Raw genomic sequence first — 18,556 nt, 5'->3', positions numbered from 1 at the left:
TTATTGATACGTTTTTCTAACTTTTTCTACTATACACAATATATTATTCTAGGTTATGTTCTCAAAGAGTTTATAATCTGGTAACCTCAAGACAAGGAGACTTTAAGGGAATCTGTCCTTAGCAAATTTAGGTAGGAATTAAGATAATGTCAATAACGAGTTCTTCAGCTCTGTAAGTGCATTTTACTCTGGAAGCTTTAAATATTTTAGTGGCGTTTTGATTGGTAAATTGAATCTTCTATTCTCTCTTACCTGCTTTCTTTCTCCTTTTCTTTGCCTATGTCTGTCTTTCCCATTCTCTTTCCATTGGTGTATTTCTTTATCTCTGACTCCCTTCCTTCTTTCACATTTCTCTCCATTAACTGATCATAAAATAGAACAGAAGTAATTTATTAGTACAATTTATTTCTTATTTAATGCAATTTTAGATTCTTTACTCTTGAGAAGTGGATGAGTGGAACATTTTAAGTTGTTCTCTCTCACTTTTTAAACTTCGTCCTCCCATTGCCCCCAACCAAAATTAAGTTGCTTTTGAATTATATGGTTGTTAATTCCCATCTTCTACTCTTGATAGAAAAGTAGTTCCTCAGACCTGATTTAGATGTTTGAGAATCTTTGCTATGAATTAGACATTAGAAATAATAACCATGTATTGATAGATATTAAGCCTAATAAGGAAGGCCATGTGATATAGTAGAGAAAAAACAACTCCACTGAACTTGAACCAAAAGATCATATTTCAAGTGCTGGCTCCACTATTACTTAGCCTTAGTCTTCAGAAAGGTAAAGGGGTAAAATTGATAGACCATTTGATGTGGAGCCAGGAAGACCTGAGTTCAAATCCTGCCTCAAACATTCATTAGCTATGTGACCCTCACCCTCATTTTCTTCATTTATAAAATGGGGATAATAATAGCTCCTACCTCACTGGGTTGTTGTGAGGATCGAAAGAAAAAATATCTGTAAAATGCTTGGCAAATCAAAAGCACTGCAAAGCTATTAGTTGCTGTTATTGTTAATCTACAAAGTTCCTTCCTGTCTGTGAAACTCTGTGAATCTATGAATGCCACAAAATCTTTTGAAGTTAAAGAAGCCAAATTATCATTTGTGAGTGTTATATCTCAATCCTAACTGCACATATGTACACACATATGTACACACACAGTTATATACAGAAATATACTTGTTTATTTCTGACAATCTGACCTACAGGAAAGGAGGAAATTCATGCCTGTCCTTTCTTTCTGGTAATTTGCATGTTAATGATTGAACAGTTACAGACCAGTCAGTTGGATAATGAACTTCAGTTAGCCGTGTGGTATCAGAGTAACCAGCATGGATAGCAATTGCATGCTGAATATCACATGGAAAGAAAGATTAATCATTAACCAAACCATTTAATCCACTTGGTATTTTAGAGCAAAAATTACCTATTTATTAATTTTTAAACACTTTGTCCTCACAAAATGTGTTTCCTGTTGTGGGAGCCTAAGATGAAGCACACTGACTAAAAACAGATTCCTCACACTTTTGAGATTTGATTCCAAGATGTGAGTAAAGTGACAAGTGAGTTTCTTTAAAAAATATAGATCAGGAAGGATTTGTCATCCAGAAAAAAAGCCTACTTAACCTTCTAAACCACAGGTGACAATCAGTGAGCTAGATATTGAAAGATAGTGATCTTTGAGGACTTGTGGAAAACATAAGAAGCTCAGAAGACCCAGAATGGGGCAAATGTGGTCCCAATTTTGAAAAAAGAGGAAGAATGCTGCTTTTGCAAACTCACATTAAAAACAGCTATAACAAATTTTTTCACACATGGAAGAAAATGAAGAATTTCTGAGCATGTTTTATGAAAATCAATATATTTTTTTACCTTGTAAAGCATGTTTGATTAACTCGAAAACTGGTACTTCTCTATATATGTGTGGAAGTTGGGAGATGGTGAAAGCAAGCAAAGAATGAGAACAGAATCATAAAGAAGTTGTGAGGGGATAATGGAGACCAATCTACAAAGATGGCAGCTAATGATGAAACGCCCCAGCTTCCTTTAGCTTCTGCTGCATAAAGCTAAAGCCAGAAGTTCCCAGGCAGAATGGGCAGATGAGAACAATTTGTTCCAGTGGCCCTGAAGTGGGGTAAAGGGGGCTGCAGCAGGTGTTGTAGAGAGCTTAGATCTTGGTCAGACAACAAAGACATCCAAGTCATCCTCCACAGCCCAGGCCATCCACCAGTTATCTTGACTTTTGTCTTGCCACTGGACTTGGATGACTCTTGGATGAGACTGATGACTTTGTGCAGCTCTGCCTCACTTAGATCTGATTCACATCAAGTCAAGACCTTACTCTGTGATATTATCAGTCCTCTTAGAAAACAAAGGATGAATAATAATAACAACAAAGCCAGGAGAAAAAAAGCATTTGTAATTTCTACAGCACTTTCAGATTTTTAAAATTAAATATTTATGACGTAATTCACATAAAATATTCTTGTAAATCTGGCCCTGGGCTCAGATGTTGAATTTTATACTCAAAAAATCACTGTCAGTGGGAATCATAGGATTTAGAGCTGGAAGAGACCTTAGAAATCATCGAAGTCCCATTCATTTTACATATGAGGAATTTAGGGAACTAATGTCCAAAAAGGCAACAGAAATAGTAAGTGCCTAAGGCAGGATTTGAACTCAGGCCTTCCTGACTCCCTCTTTGTCTACTACCTACCTGAGAACTAATTTTAATTTCAGCCAGGCTCAAATAAATCTATTCTGTAAAGTGTGTATTTCTTGAACACTCACCTAACACTGTGCCTGGGCACTATGGAGAACATAAAAGAGTTATTCCACACCTGTTCTGGGCCCTCAAAGATCTTATAGTCTAAGTTGTAGAGACAGAATGTATAGAGATGAAATAGAAAATAATACAAGGTAGATTATTACTGTCAAACAGTGATACTGGCAGAAGGGTAGAGATCAACATTTTTCTATCACTAATTTTTTAATGACAATGACTACTACTACTACTATTAGTGATACTTTACTAATATATCATTTTGTTATTTAAAGAATGCTTTCACAGACATGATTTCAACTTGATCCCCACAACTACCCTGTAAAGTGGATAAGAACAGGCATTATTTCTTCCACTTTACAGAAGAAAAAATTAAGGGTCAGAGGATAAGTAGATTGTACCAGTTCACATAGCTTGTTAGTGTGAAAGGAGTAGGTGAGGATAGTTTAATGGTACCCAGGCTTAAGATTGATTGTATGAAGGCTACTATTCTAGAATCAAGGGTTTAGCACTGGAAGGGGCATTAGAGGTCATTAACTCCCTCATTTTATAGATGAGGAAAAGCAGACCCAGACTTGCCCAGGGTCATACAGCTGAGAAGTGTCTGAGGCAGGTTTCATATGTGCATAGGCAGAGAGGATTGTAGAATATATACGACACAGGTTCTGGGGCAAAGGTACAAAGCTGGTAATGAGCATGGAGCATAAGAGTAAAGAAGTAATGTATAGAGGACTTGTGGGAGAAAGACATGATAAACAAGGTCAGGTCAATTATGTGGGTCCATTTGTAAGAATAGGTACTAACGTTAGAGAGGCATTCGAAGTCTGAGGCTTGTCCGCAACAACACTTGCTTAGAAGGTCTTTGGGGACTTTGGCTCTCTTCAGTATGGCCCTGCCAATCTAGGTTGGGCCTGGAAATAGCCTCTTGAGCATGTGTTCAGTGCCCAAATCCAAGTATAGAACTATAAAGAAATCTCCTGACATTTTACTGGTTTGTATTAGCTGATAGAATAACAAGGTGCTATAAATGTTGAAAAGCCCGATAAAGTGTTGGTAATCTAAAACCAGCAATCTCTAAAGTTGGAGATTGGGATGGTAGTGGAAGTGGAGGGAGGGCCAAGTTCATGTCCTGACCCCAAAGGAACAGTAGCCTGACTTCAGTAACTGTGAGATAAACCAACTGAAGAATGGGAAGATGGGTCGCATATTCCATCCTTCTCTAATAGCCAGCTGTGGTTTTGTCTCCAATACAAATATGCCACACTTTGGACCATCATAGCTGAAGTTTGTCCCTCCCATCTCTGGCCTCCTGTGTAACTAGCATTGGCCCTGTGGGGCATTTACGACCTTAACAAACCTTCAGGAGGGTCATAGGTCAAATTCCTCCCTGAACTTAATGCTTCTCCCAATTTCTACCTCCCAGTTTTTATTTTTAATTTTTTTTCTGTCGAGAGAGCAGGATAAACAGGTATGGATGAATTCTCGTCCAAATTGCATGTTTTGTTTTATTATCTCTTGCCCAAAACATGCATCTTCAAACCTGGCTTCCAGCATTTTTCTAGTCTCATAGTTTTTCAGTCTTCTTGTTATCCTGATTCTCACTCAATCAAAACCGCACTTTCTAAAGTTAATGATGATTTACCAAAACTGATGGTCATTTCTCAATCAATGTTGGTTTGTTTTTTTTTAACCTCTGCATCATTTAATATTTTTAGCCACCTCTTCTTAGATATTTATTCTCTCCTCTCTGGGTTGCTGAAAGCAATCTAAGTATGCTACCAGTAAAAACTCATATTTACACACTTAAAAAAAACCCAACAACTTGGAAACAGAATTTTCTAATCCATTTAAAAATCCTATAAATGAAACGTTTTAATGGGCCTTGAACCCATTTTAAAAAAATATAAAAATTCAACAATATTTGATTAGTTTAAAAGAATGATTGATGTCGGGGAAGACAAAAATGTACTAGCTGAATAGCAGCAAAACCTTTTGCATAATTGGTGAATTTGATTGAAAGATGTGTATCATGATTTAGCACATGTACCTAATGATGCATTTCTTCCCCATAAATCTATGAATCTTCATGAAGTGTCTTTTTCAGCTATGACAACCATTAAAATCAAGCATAGCAAAAAACCCAAATGAGTTTAGGACCAGACCTTCAAATTACTATATCATAAAATGTTAAGCCAAGATTTTTTTTTTACAATAGTGAAGCATATTTAATCATATTGGTCTCACTAAAGTAAGATTATTAATAATGAAATTCTAGTGAGAGAAAAATAATTTTATATCATTAATAAATAAAATAATTTGTATTTTTCTCATCTATTTATTTTCTGTTTTTGAATGTTTAAAAATGTTCATAATTATTAGTAGATGTAATTTATAGGAATAGAGACTCCCTCTATCAATGCAGATCAGTATCTTCTCTGAAGTTCATAGCCTCAGTGCCCTGTACAAGTCACTTAATTTGTTTTGCCTCAGTTTCCTCATCTATAAAATGGGAATAATAATAGCACCTACCTCCCAGGATTGTTGTGAGTATAAAGTGAGTTAATATTTGTAAAGTTCTTTGCAAGCCTTAAAGTGCTATATAAATGCTAACTAGAACTATTATTAAGAGCAGTAACATATTAAAGGAACTCAGAGATTAACTTCAAAGATAACTTGAGGAGAAGATCCTAAAAGGATGGAAAAAATTCAGGAACAATATCAATGCCAAAAGAGGGAGGATTCTTAGAAGGTATTAGTATCTATCTATCTATCTATCTATCTGTCTGTCTGTCTGTCTGTCTGTCTATCTGTCTGTCTGTCTATCCATCGTTGTTCAATTGTTTCAGTCGTGTCTGATTCTTTGTGACCCCATTTGAGGTTTTCTTGGCAAAGATCCTGAGTCATTCGCCGTTTCCTTCTCCAGCTCATTTTACAGATAAGGAACTGAGGCAAACAGGGTTAAGTGACTTGCCCAAGGTCACATTGTTAGTGTCTGAGACCATATTTGAACTAAGGAAGATGAATCTTTCTGACTTCAAGCCTGGGATTCGATCCACTGTGCCACATCTTTATACATCTTATCTCTCCACAGAAAAAAAAGTTGAAATGACCCAAAGGACACATGTGTGGTGGGTGTCAGCCTGAAGTATATAATAGTGATGTCCTCTAGAAATAGCATGAAAGATACTATCCATGACATGTAGGGCTTGAAATGAGTTGTGCTGTCCATGTTGTCAGGGTGAAGGAAAAGAGATGGATAGGTACAGTCTTACATGGTATCCATAGCACATTAAGTGACTTGGAGGAAGGCTTTCTTTCAGTATATTTGGTAGATCCTCTTAGGGGATGTATGGAAAGACTTGTACAAGAATCACATAAGTTGGTAGGGCATGAATGGTAGAGATTTCCACATTTGTGAAAACACAGATGCATATAAAGTATCAAAATAAGTTCATGTGTCAATAAGAACTTAATATAAATTTTTAAAAAGGGCAAATGGAAGTCCCCCTTTTCCTGTGCTTTTTTTTAAGACACAATGCTTTCATTTCTAGTATTTCATGTCTAGTGCATCCATGTGAATGTAGTATTTACATATTTTAGACAAATCTTGTGGGACTGAGGTTAAGCACGACCATACATCACACTAGCTGCTAAATGTGGCTCATTTCAATCAACTTTCTTATAAACATATGCTGGCCCAAACCCTTTAAGCAAAATGAATGATAATTTACAAAAGAATATCTGAAGTGGGTAGTCATGTGGATAAATGAAGTTGTTGATGGTTTTTATTCAAGTCTAGATTTCAAGGTAGCTGCAAGCCTTCCACTGCTGCACATGTTGGGACATTTGGAATGTGTGCTGAAGTATAGAACTTCCTTTGGTGTCAATGATGTAGAGAACAAGTGAAAAGCTATTGTATCAATGACTCAAGAGTTTCTTTTTCATAGGGACCATTCAAAGCTAGAAAGAAACACTATTTTTGGCAAAACAAGTACATCATATGATGTATTTCCATTGTTGAATATAGCAGAGATTTATCTTATTTGGTATTTCTCCAAGATCATTGCATATTTCACTAACCTTTCATAATGAAAAGTACTTCTATCACCATTGTTGATTGCACATAAAAATAAGAAATTGTCTTTCTAATTTCTTCCTGTTTTTTTTTCTGGTTTTCATAAAGTAAATAGTGGATTCAGCTGTTACTAGAGATGCCATCAACAAAAATAATGACAGTGCAGCTCGTATTTGTATTGAGTTTTATAGTTACAAAGGCCTTTCACATATATGATTTCATTTGATCCTTATAATAACCCGGAAACACAATCACAGCAGTTGGCATTTACATCACAATCAACATGTTAGTTCATTTGATTGCCAGTACTAAAGATATTATTATCCTTATTGTACAGATGAGGAAACAGATTCAGAGAAGTTGGGTCTTGTCTATGGTTATGCAGCTATTAAGTGTCAGAGGTGGGATTCTTTTTTTTTTTTTGGTTAGACAATTGGGGTTAAGTGACTTGCCCAGAGTCACAGAGCTAGTGAGTGTTACGTGTCTGAGGCTGGATTTGAACTCAGGTCTTCCTGACTCCAGGGCCAGTGCTTTATCCATCGAGCCACCTAGCTGCCCCAAAAGGTGGGATCCTAACCTAGGTCACTTCAGTGCTCTTCCCACCACAATACACTGCCTCTCTTCAGAAAGGTATTAATTAGCCCAATTTAACAGAAGTGAAAGAAATGGAAGCTCAGAGAAATTGTCTTAAAGAAAGCAGTGCTGCTAATAAGTGGTAGAAACAAGACTCAAAGCTAGTTTTTTAGTCTCCTGAACCAAGCCTAGTGATCTTTCCCAAGGAAGGACCAAAGAAGAATACCTATCCAACAATGACATATGGTTAGTCATATAGGTATTTCATCTCCCCCATTAGATAGCTTTAGGAGTATGGGGAACATATCTTATCCTTTTCTCTCTATTTCACTGTGTATCATACTTAGTACATACTTAATACATATTTATTAAGTTAAAAGAGATATTTCTTTTTTTATTAATTTATTTTGAACTAGCAACAATCACTTCCATAAGCTTTTGAGTTTTAAATTTTTCTCCCCCTCTCTCCCTACTTTCCTCCCCTAGATGGCGTGCAATCTGATATAGGCTATACATATACATTCCTATTAAACATATTTTCACATTAGTCATGTTGTAAGGAAGAATTAGAACCAATAGGAGGAACCACCAGAAAGAGGAAACAAAACACCACAGAAGAAGAAAAATAGCAAATACTATGCTTCGATCTGCATTCAAACTCCATAGTTCTTTCTTCTTTGTGGATAGCATTTTCCATCATGAAAAAGAGGTATTTCTATAGCTATATTGGCAGTGTAGTATCAGTATTACCTGGTACTTAATTTACAGAAATGCTTTCCTCATGAAATGCTTTCCTCACAAAATGACTCAACCTTTTTTTCTTTTCATTCAACAAGAATTTTTCTTGTTCAGTAGTTACAGTCATATTTCCATCAAAGATTTTTATAGATGTATGTTTAAAGGAAAGGAAATAATTACTGTAATAATGAGTTGAAACAAATCATAAAATTGTTTCTGTCATAACTGGAGACTCTATGGTAGGTAAACACTAAGACAACACATATTAAGCAAATAAATAGGGCCCAGGGGTACCTGGGGTCTGCATTATCCAAGAACTTAAGAGAGTCCTGAGAACATGAATTTAAAAACTCATGGCTCCCTTTCTCTATGGAGAAGAAGCTGCTTCAGAGCTGAAGACTACCAGATAGTCGCAGAAAGCAGCAAATGCTTAGAAAAGACATATAGAAGAGACCTGATATACCCACCAAAGTAGCAGGAAGCATCTTAGCAACGAAATCCAGGAGAGAGAAACAATGATATCACCAGAATTCATAACAGTGCTGTAGCATGGAAGATATACTTCTCTATGCACATACATTGCCTACCCACCCCTCCATGTGGTTCGTGGCTTATGTTGCTTAATCATGCGCCTTTTACTTTAGGAAGACAAAAGGTCCCCTTTGATAGCAGTGTAGGAGTCCACAGAATAACATGAGGTAAGTAGTCTAGTCAATAAACCAAGATTCAGTAATTATAATCATAGGTGGTACATCAAAATACAAGAAACAGTTTACAAAGCCAAGACATGGAGCTGTTTGCTTGGAATTCTGATGCTTGATGGCTTTTCTAAACATACCCACTCACCCTAGGATGTGTATATAAGATATAGTCAAAAGGATGTAACCAAGAATAAATATAAAAGAGTGGCTTACAGTGCTGAGGATACCAAAAAAGGCTTTTCTATTGCATATTGGACGTAAGAATAATAAAAGGTGCAGGATGACTGGTAGAGGTAGACAGGATAGTTTTAATATGTAATAGAGAGACAGTAGCACTATTTAAATCATATTTGGCTTCTATTGTCTTTATCAAGGGGGAATGATTGCCAGGATTCTAGGGAAGAAAACAATTTGTTTTATTTTCTTTTAATTTTTAGTTTTAAATCTTTCCTTCCTTCTAACCCCTCCTCCATTCATTAAGATGGTAAGAACTATGTTAATCATTATATATATGAAGGTATGCAAAACATATTTCTCATTAACCACGTGGCAGAGAAGAAAGTAAGAAAAATAAAGGAAAAAAAGATGCTTCAATCTGCACTATTAGTTAATCAGTTTTCTAACTGGAGGTGGACAACATTTTTCATCATGAGTCCCTTGTGGTTCTGATGAATCACTGTATTGATTAGAGTTGCTCAGTTTTTTTTTTATAGTTGATTATCTTTACAATATTGTTCTGTACATCATTCTCCTAATTCTGCTCTCTTCTCTTTGCCTCAGTTGACAAAAGTCTTCCTTAGGTTTTTCTGAAACCATGTCCATCATTTTTTACTACACAATATTCAATCACATTAATATACCATAACTCAGAACAAGTTTAAGAAAGAATGAAACTTAAAATAAGTAAGGAATTGATAACAGAACAACTAGATGTTCTCCATTAGGTTGCTATCTGGCCCATATGATTTATATTTCAGCTGTGGGGTGGATTTAAAAGTGTCATTGCTGAACCACTGTCAGTGATCTTTGAGGAACTGAGGGGAACAGGAGAGGTCTTTTTGGACTAGAGAGGGGAAGAAGTTATTCTGACGTGTCAAGATGTGGATTTTGGAAATTAGAGACCAGAGAGCTTGACATTGAACCCTAGCAAATTCTAGATAGGATTATAAGCAAATAGAAGTGTTGAATCCTTTGAACTTTTATTATTGTTCAGTCATGTCCAACTCTTCTTGACCCCATTTGGGGTTTTCTTGGCAAAGATACTAGAGTGATTTGCCATTTCCTTCTCCAGCTTATCTGACAGATGAGGAAGCTGAGGCAGACAAGGTTAAGTGACTTGCCCAAGGTCACAGAGTTAATAAGTGTCTGAGGCCAGATCTGAGCTCAGCAAGAGCCTTCCTGAGTCCAGGCCGGGTGCTCCATCTACTGTGCCACCTATCAGTCCCACCTTTGAACTAGTATGGATTGAAGGAGAAAAAGGCAAGCTGGTCAATCTCACCTCCTTTTTTAAGAACTTTATAAACATTTAAAGTACCATATAAATGCAAATGAGTGTTGTTATTATGGGTTCTTGTCCCAGCGTTGTCATTAACTAATCATGTGACCTTGACTGAACATTTAAACTATCTTAAGCATCATTATTAATATATTCTTAAATTTTTAACTGAGGTCACTGAGAATGTCAGCATGGCTCACCAATAATATGGAAGTTCTGAGATTTTACACTACTATTTCTGGCTGGCCATTAAAAGTTCCCTAAGCCTCAGTTTCTTCATTTGTGAAATAATCTTGTTTTTGAACTAGAATATCTCTGAGTCCCTTCCAGCTCTAAGAGTCTATTATTTTTAGGTTTCAAGATGGACCTTAAAGAGAAGAATACATTTTTCTCAGATGGGTAGTAGGCAGTTGCTGAAGGCATAGAATGAATGGACAAGTACAGTGGAATAGGAATGAGAGAGGCTAATAGAAGAGTTGTCTCACTGTGATAGTGGATGGCACAAAAAGTGATGGAAAGGGGAAAGATAAGAGAGAAATTAATCACCTTGTTCAGTGAAATTGGATCTTCAGGTACAGAAAAAACTGCATGTTATTGCATGTTATACATGTGGCGTGTTCAGGGAGGACTAGCACCTCTGATGTGAAGGCTTGCCAAGTTCTTTTCAGGGCCGCTCATCTATCTTTGGTGTCCACCTGATTCACTCCACTCTCCCTTGTGGCTCCAAGAAGCTGCAGCATGGGCAGTGGCCACACCCTAGTAAACCATCTCGGTAGGTGAGCTAAACCAGGTTGAGGGTAATCAATGGCCTCAAACCTGTCCCTGAGTTAGAGGGATGTCCATCCCCAGCATGTGAAGACTCCCTGGCAGAATGGGAAGATGAGAACAATTTGTTTCAAATGGCTATGAAGGCGGTTGAAGTATGCATTGTGGAGCACTTAGAGCTTGGTCAAGCATTGAAGACTCCAAGGTCATCCACTGCACCCCAGGCCGTTGCCAGTCATCTTGACTTTTGTCTTGCCACTGAACTTTGATGACTCAGGAAGAGAGTATGAAGCTGATGACTTTGCATAACTCTGCCTCACATAAATCCAATCCACTTGCAAGTCAAGATATCACCCCCTGCTGTCACTGGTCCTCTTTGAAGATGAAGGACAAACAACCCTGCCCCAGACTTTTAAGTAATCATGAAGAGCAGGAGGAACCACAGAACTGCAAACAGAAAACTATTTTTCCACTTTGCAAAAAGTGTATGAGAAAGTGGATTCTTCAAACTATATACCAAGTTTGATACGAATTTCTGGGGAAAAATTCAATGAATTTCTGGCAAATGGCTTGTCAGCTCTTTAAAGGTAAAGTGGTGAGTCAGCCTGGGTACATTAAATACCAGTAATAACAGACCCACATAATTTCCTTTTTTGCAATTGTTGCTGGATTAGATCAGAGGAAGGCTAAAGGTGTGCAATGCACCTGGATTTCAACAAGACAGTTGATAAAGTCTCTCATGATGTCTTTTTGGATAAAAGGGTGAGATGTAGACAACATGATATAATACGGTAGATGACTGAAACTGGTTAACAAACCAGACTTCCACAGTACTGATTCAATGTCAAACTGGATAGAAGTCTATAGTGCTGTGCCAGAGGGCTCTCTGATGCATTCCATTTTATTCAACATTTTAAAAATGAAACCTTTTGGATGAAAACAACATGCTTATCTAATTCATAGCTGATCTAAATGTGGCAAAGGTAGCCATTACATTGGTTAACAGAATAGGGAATCAAAAAGATCTTAACATGCTGGAATAATGAGTAAAATCTAATAATATAACACCTAATAGGGGCAAATATTAAAAAGAAAACCCTAGATTTTGATTTCAAAATCAACTGTACAAGATAAGAAATATGACTAAATAGCTATGAATGTGGAAAAAAATAGGTTCTAGCAGACTGCAAGCTCGCTATTAATGTGACATAGCAGCCCCCCCCCCAAAAGTAATATTAGGACGCATTAATAGAGGTATAGTATCCATGTAAGAGAGGTGATAAACTTAAGATTACCCTCTGCCCTGGTAGGACCTTTAAGTATTTAGTTTTAGATGCTAATTAGAATGTTAGCACCTTGGCCTAGTAGATAGTAAGCCAGCTTTGAAGCCAGGAAATCCCAGGTTCTTTTTAGGACTATGGTTCTTTTTCTAGTTCTAAGTCTAGTCCTAGTTCAGGTCACAGAATTAGAAAATTTCAGTGTTGAAAGGTACCATAGAAATCTTTTGGTCTGCCTTCTACCCTAGTGGACACATCTTAATAGATAGGGAGTTCTTCACTGGATAATTCAGTCTTTATTATTTGTACCCCAGCTATGGTGGAAAGATAGGGCCTGAATGTGTTGCTAGTTTCAGCACACATAAAACAACAGCAAAAGCACAGGGAAATATTGATTTTTCTCTTATGCTTTTCCCAGTCTTTTTTTAGTGGAACTCAGAAAAGTGTTCTCTGTTATGAGCTCACCAAGACTCTTAAAAAAAAAAAAGGAAATCCCAGCTTCAAAGTCTGTTAAGCCTACTTTATAATTTAAAAGAGTTCCAGGTTATTTAAAGGTTGAGTGGAATCCCTGAGCCTGTTAACCGGTCACAGTCTATTTATTTCTATAATTAGCAATAGACCAATGTATTGTATAAATGCCACCCTACATTTAACAACGACTAACTTATCCATTTTAAATTGTTTACTTTAGAGTAGGGCTTTATATGCATGCATATTTGGTGACTAACACAGAAAGGGAAAGTTATCACCTAAATCTTGTACTCCTGGACAATTTCCCACCCACCCCCCAAGTTCTCACCACTTTTTGACCTTGGGGAAAAAAATCTAGACAGTATGTGAAGAGCACTAGACTGAAAAAATCAGGAGATCTTAAAGTCTTAGTTCTTACTACTAATTAAAGGTATAACCTTAGGAAAGTCACAGTCTCTCTAAACCTCAGTTGTTTTTTTTTAATCAGCTCAATGATAATCAGAAAATTATTGAGTAAAGTTCCCTCTGTGGTTGTACTTGTCAAGGAATCTCGTATGATTTTAATGTATTTATGGAAGACAGCCGAACTCTCTAAGATGAGTGCTTAAAAATAATCAATAAACAGTGAACACTGCAAGATTTTGTATTTTCAAAACCTTTCAGTTAATTATATGACCATGATTATACAGTCTTCTATAAAAATAATCATTAGTGGAAGATTGCCTTAAAAGTCTTTAAACAGTTTTTTAAAAAATTATTGATTATTTATTGAGTGTCATAGTGTGCTGATCCCATGCAAAATATGGAAAAGAAAATGAGCCTTACCTCTAGTAGGGATTGTACTTCTTCTGAATAACAAGTCATAGAATGTTAGAGTCTAATTCCATCCCTTTTATTTTACAGATGGGGAGACAGAGGCTTAAAAAGAGTAAATGTCCCCATTGGTCTTTAAACTGACCATAAAAAAGGTTCATTTGCAACATCTATTTTTGAAACATACAACATTTCAAAACAATATAACAGAGGCTGCATATTGAGAAGTACTTTGTAAGTCTATTCTTGATGAATTCCTGCTGGGCCCACCAGATCTGGGTTACCATATCCATTCCCTGTTTTACACCGAGGTGTGAGGTTTGTACTAGGTTCAGTCCTGGGAAGATTGTTCTCTAAACAAAGAGGTTTGGTCTCCCCGTTTTCATGCTCTTTAACTTGTCAAAGTATCATCCTGCTGCTCTGGGGACAATTTTACTTATTGCTTAGTTACCATTAACATCTAAGATTTCCCCAATTAAGATGGGAATAAAAGGGAAACCAATATACAATACGAATCAGGTTTGGACAAGTAATTTTTTGCTACATACAAAAGGAATGTGACATACAGGACATATAAGCATGTATTTGAACAAAAAAACAAATGTAAAGCAGGATTCAGTAACATTATTATTATATCTGTTAAGAGGTTCATACTTTTCCCCTACCCAATCATAAAGCAATTTGAAGAACTCCTAATTAAGCATTTTACATTTCACTTTGGCTTTTCATTGACTAAACAAATCCCGGTACATTTCTGCTGATAAAATGGCCAGACCTGTGCCAGTCTTTCTGTTGCTGATGGAAATTTTCAAAATTGCTGGAGTAATTGCTAAGTATTCCTCCCCTACCACCACTCAGCTCTGACCTGATGGGACTGCCGAATCTCTCAAATTCAAGAGGTTACTTCAAAACCTAGACATGTTTACTTTGGGATAGGAACTCATCCCTCTAAGATCAGGAAAGAGCAAACACAAAAGAAGTAGTCCAAACTCAGGAGCAAGCTTGTTTAAATGGGACATGTGCTGAAGTCGCCATGTGCTTGTGGAGTCAGGGAGGATAGGATAGTTTCAGAGTTAAGGTAGGGGAAGAAGGTTGTGGGGAGAAGGGATGTGATAGCACAAATAACTCTTTTTCTTCACCCCACTTGAGAAATGACTCTAAATGGTTCTGACACCATTTGTAGTTATAAAGAAAACTAAAAGAATGGTCATTTCTTTCAATTCCACAGTCAATAAGAGAACTCTTCATCATTTTAGTATATGAGAACTTTGGATTTGAGGCCCCAGAAGGTGGCCCCAAGGCTCCTACATGATGGATGGAAACGAGGAATGGGATTTTTTAGCAAGTTCCATGGAATGGTCTCTGTGGGCTAATTCAACCTTACTATATAAGTATATATAGGGAAACGCAAAATGTTTATCAGCAAGGTCTATAGGGTATAAACTGTTTGGTTTACATTATCTTCAGTCTTATGGTCTTGTTGTCTAATCGTGGTCTTTTCAATGAATATGCCTTATTTATTGTCTTTGCTTTTGCTGTGCCCTTGTCTCTTTTCCAAATTCTATTCATCCTTCAAAGTCCAGTTCAAATCCCACCCCTTCCATAAAGCCTCTTCTAACTACTTCAGCCCAAAGAAATTCTCCCTTCTCTGAGTTCTTAGTACTTGTCTGTACCATTCAGTTGTCATTATATTGCCTTAGTTTGATGCCATTTTAAAAAATCATTAATGCATTATAACCAAATGCCATTGTAACAACATTCAGCTTGTCACTGGATGTACCAGTGATGATTGCCTTTATCTATATACCAGTGATTGATCCAAAGAAGCATTAACTCCCGCCAAGTGTCAGTGTACTTACTATTCCATTCATAACATTTTTCTTATGGAACTAATTGCCCCCTGAAACATTGTTTCATCTCATTATATTTTTGTGGAAACAATGATTCATAACTTTTGGTGATGCATGCCTGTATTGCCAAGTATGGATATTTTATTTAAGAACTACATGTTTTTTTTTCTTTCCAACTAGACTATAAACTCCTTGAAAGCAGAGACTATGTGTTATATACTATTTTTTTTCTCTCACAACGTCGACTACAGAGCTAAGTATATACTAAGTATTTGTGTTGAATCAATGAGTTTGAATGCTAGCTATTGCCCTGGTCGATATTGACAAATGCATTTTGAAGGAAATTGCTTATTTCAGAAAATAACAGCAAGTAATAGTATGATTACATGCAGAAACATGCTTTTCTGTCTCAAATATATTTTTCTTTGGGGGTAGTGGTGGTGTTTACACACACACACACACACACACACACACACATATATGTATACACACACATATATATTTGGCAAGAGTTCTACAGATTGATGCCATTTACATATTCCTAACTCAGCTATGTAGGCTTCTTTTACACATGGTCAGTCAAACTCCCTGACAAACCCATTGAAATTCTTTCCAGCAATCAGGATCTAGAATCACAGGATTTTAGAAAGCAAGGGAATTATTTAGTCCAGCTCTCTCACTGGATAAATGGGGAAACTGAGGACTGGAAAAGTAAAACGGCTTGCCCAGGGCTGCCCTATCCATGACTATATTTATTTGTACTTTAAAGAATACTAGTGCATTTCATCATGTCTTAGCTTCTTGGTATAAATGTGGCAATTGCAATGATTTTGTACTTCTAAAAGTCAAGTAATTCAGAATTAAAGTTTTAGAATTTTACTGCACTCACCAGTCTGAACAGGAAAATAACCACTGCATGATGTCTGACTCTTTTCCAACCTTGAAATTCACTGATTTAAGAGTGTGTGTGTGTGTGGGGGGGGGATGCTGTGGGAAGAGAGAGAAACAGTATGTCTTCTGTTAATATAGTCCGTAGGTATTAACTTTGTCTTCTGGATGTGCAAGTGTTGGGTAGCCTTAAATCAGAGCCATGATGTCATTTTAAAGGCTGTTTTCTGGTACTGAATGTGTTCTGATGTGAACTTTATCAGAAGCTTGCAGCATGCTAATTGGGCTAGGACTGTGATGCCATTGTTTCAATTCTGTCTCTCCCCATCACCAGGATTCTAAGGACTGTGTCTCCCTTTGAATCCTAATGCCTTTTTTAAAAAACATTTTTTTAACCCATGCCGAGAGACACTGTGGAGTCCTACTAGGTTGTCGCCATCAGAAATACCTTCTGGGGAAAAGAAAGATGACAGAGACATCTCAAAATCGAAATACTGGTAGATCGTGTACAGCTGCTGGGCACCACACATGGAGTGGTTTCATGGTAGTATCATGCAACATGCCGAGGGGGGTGTTGCTAATCCTCCTAGGCCCACAGCTCACCAAGGACTGATGGGTTTAGGTCATTTGCGCTAGGCACCAGGCAACTCCCTCTTTGTTTCTACGTGGCCTTTCTACCTGAAACCTCTCCCTACCTACCCCTCACACCCTCTGTTCTGCCTTGCCTTCTTCACTCTCTTGCGCCCCTTCTCCGCCACTGGGCCACCGGTGGCAGCAGCGCGCTCTAGCAGGGGGAGAGGCGGCCCCTGGCTCTTCATCCTCTGCCACCAGGACAGTCTTCTCAGGGGCAGTTTGACTAAGCGGTCCCAAACTTTGGGGGTCTTAATGCATGCAGCCCCAAATCTCGCGGTGTTACGGCTCAGACATCTTGGAGAGGCTGGCATTTTTACGCGGGGATCTGAGACTGCTTTCCTTCTCCTCGACAAAAGGCTGAACTAGAGGGGGTGGGGGGGAGAGGAGGAGGAGGAAGAGAAGGAAGAGGAGAGAAGAGCAGCAGCAGCAGCAGCAGCCTTAGAGCTGGGCCTGGGCGGAGCGCAGCGCCGAGGGGGAGAGGGCGAGGGAGGTCGGCTGGTGGGTGTGGGGAGCCCTAGCTTGTGCTCTGCGCTGCGCTCTGGCCTCCCTTCTTGTCCCTTTGTGTAGGTGCTAGTCTGCATCGCCTCTGGCCTCAGTCCCTTTACGCTCGGGGCATCCAGTCTGCTCCTTCTCCGCCTTCCTCCCCACCCTGGCCCGCCCCCTCCCCTCCCCTAGCTCCTTGCAATTGCTCTAAATTCTTCTTGGAGACAAGATGGCAACACCGGCAGCGGTCAATCCTTCGGGTGAGTAACCTAACCCCTCCTGTGCCTCCCGACCCCTGCCACCGTAGCCACCCCTACTGGGGGAGTTTGGGGGGGGAGGCGACGGAGGGGGCGCTTCCCTTGGGGCAGGGGAGCGGGTGGGGAGCATCTGGTACTGTCCCGTTCTCCCCGTCCCTCCAACCCCCCCCCCCAGCACACACGCAGTGAGCGGAGCCCCGAGCCCGTCGCTAGAAGTGCCTGTCACCCTGTGCCCACTAGCCACGGCAACATCAGAAACGTCCCCAGGATGGGCCCGGAAGAACCAGGAAGGTACTGTGGAGCCCAGACTCTGCTGAGCATCTTTGGCTGGGAGAAAAGCCAAGGGGTCTGTGTGTGTGTGTGTGTGTGTGTGTGTGTGTGTGTGTGTGTGTGTGTGTGTGGTGATGGTAGGGTGCCAGGAGCAACCACCAGGTTCAAAGGGGCCCATTCTTTTCTCCTCCTGCCCTCAGCTCCATTTCAGCCCAAAGGAATGATCTCTACAGTTGAATCTTAGAGATCCCAACCCAATCGGCCTGAGTCATTGGTCATCAGGTTGGGAGTTATATTGTACTGTTTGTTGTGGGCACTGATCATGGATACACAAATTTAGGGCTCATATTCAACTCCTGGGCTTCTTTTCTCTCTTCCTACTGGAGCACAGTAAGTTTCCTCAGTAGCTGGTGATGGTGATAGTAACAGTGATATTAGACACAAAATAAATGTTACTATTATGATCATAATTTAAAAGCAA

At 38.5% G+C, this 18,556-nt stretch overlaps 1 protein-coding gene across 4 annotated transcripts in view; it reads left to right on the top strand.

The window, feature by feature from the left end:
- The first annotated feature begins 17,493 nt into the window (after window positions 1-17,493).
- ARNT2 (aryl hydrocarbon receptor nuclear translocator 2) overlaps window positions 17,494-18,556 on the top strand; it is a 267,900-nt gene continuing 266,837 nt past the window's right edge. Inside the window, exon 1 of one of the 4 annotated variants that reach the window (XM_078151115.1) lies at window positions 17,494-17,808. In XM_078151115.1, coding sequence (XP_078007241.1) covers window positions 17,778-17,808 — 31 coding nt within the window. In that variant the 5' untranslated portion in view covers window positions 17,494-17,777. The remainder of the gene's footprint in view (window positions 17,809-18,556) is intronic. The other 3 variants (XM_078151114.1, XM_078151113.1, XM_020965854.2) reach the window with 3 other exon arrangements.

The sequence above is a fragment of the Phascolarctos cinereus genome, unplaced genomic scaffold, assembly GCF_003287225.1.
Source record: "Phascolarctos cinereus isolate Bilbo 61053 unplaced genomic scaffold, phaCin_HiC Scaffold_3;HRSCAF=262, whole genome shotgun sequence".
In the NCBI taxonomy this organism is placed as follows: domain Eukaryota; kingdom Metazoa; phylum Chordata; class Mammalia; order Diprotodontia; family Phascolarctidae; genus Phascolarctos; species Phascolarctos cinereus.
This window is presented reverse-complemented; position numbering and strand designations above follow the sequence as displayed.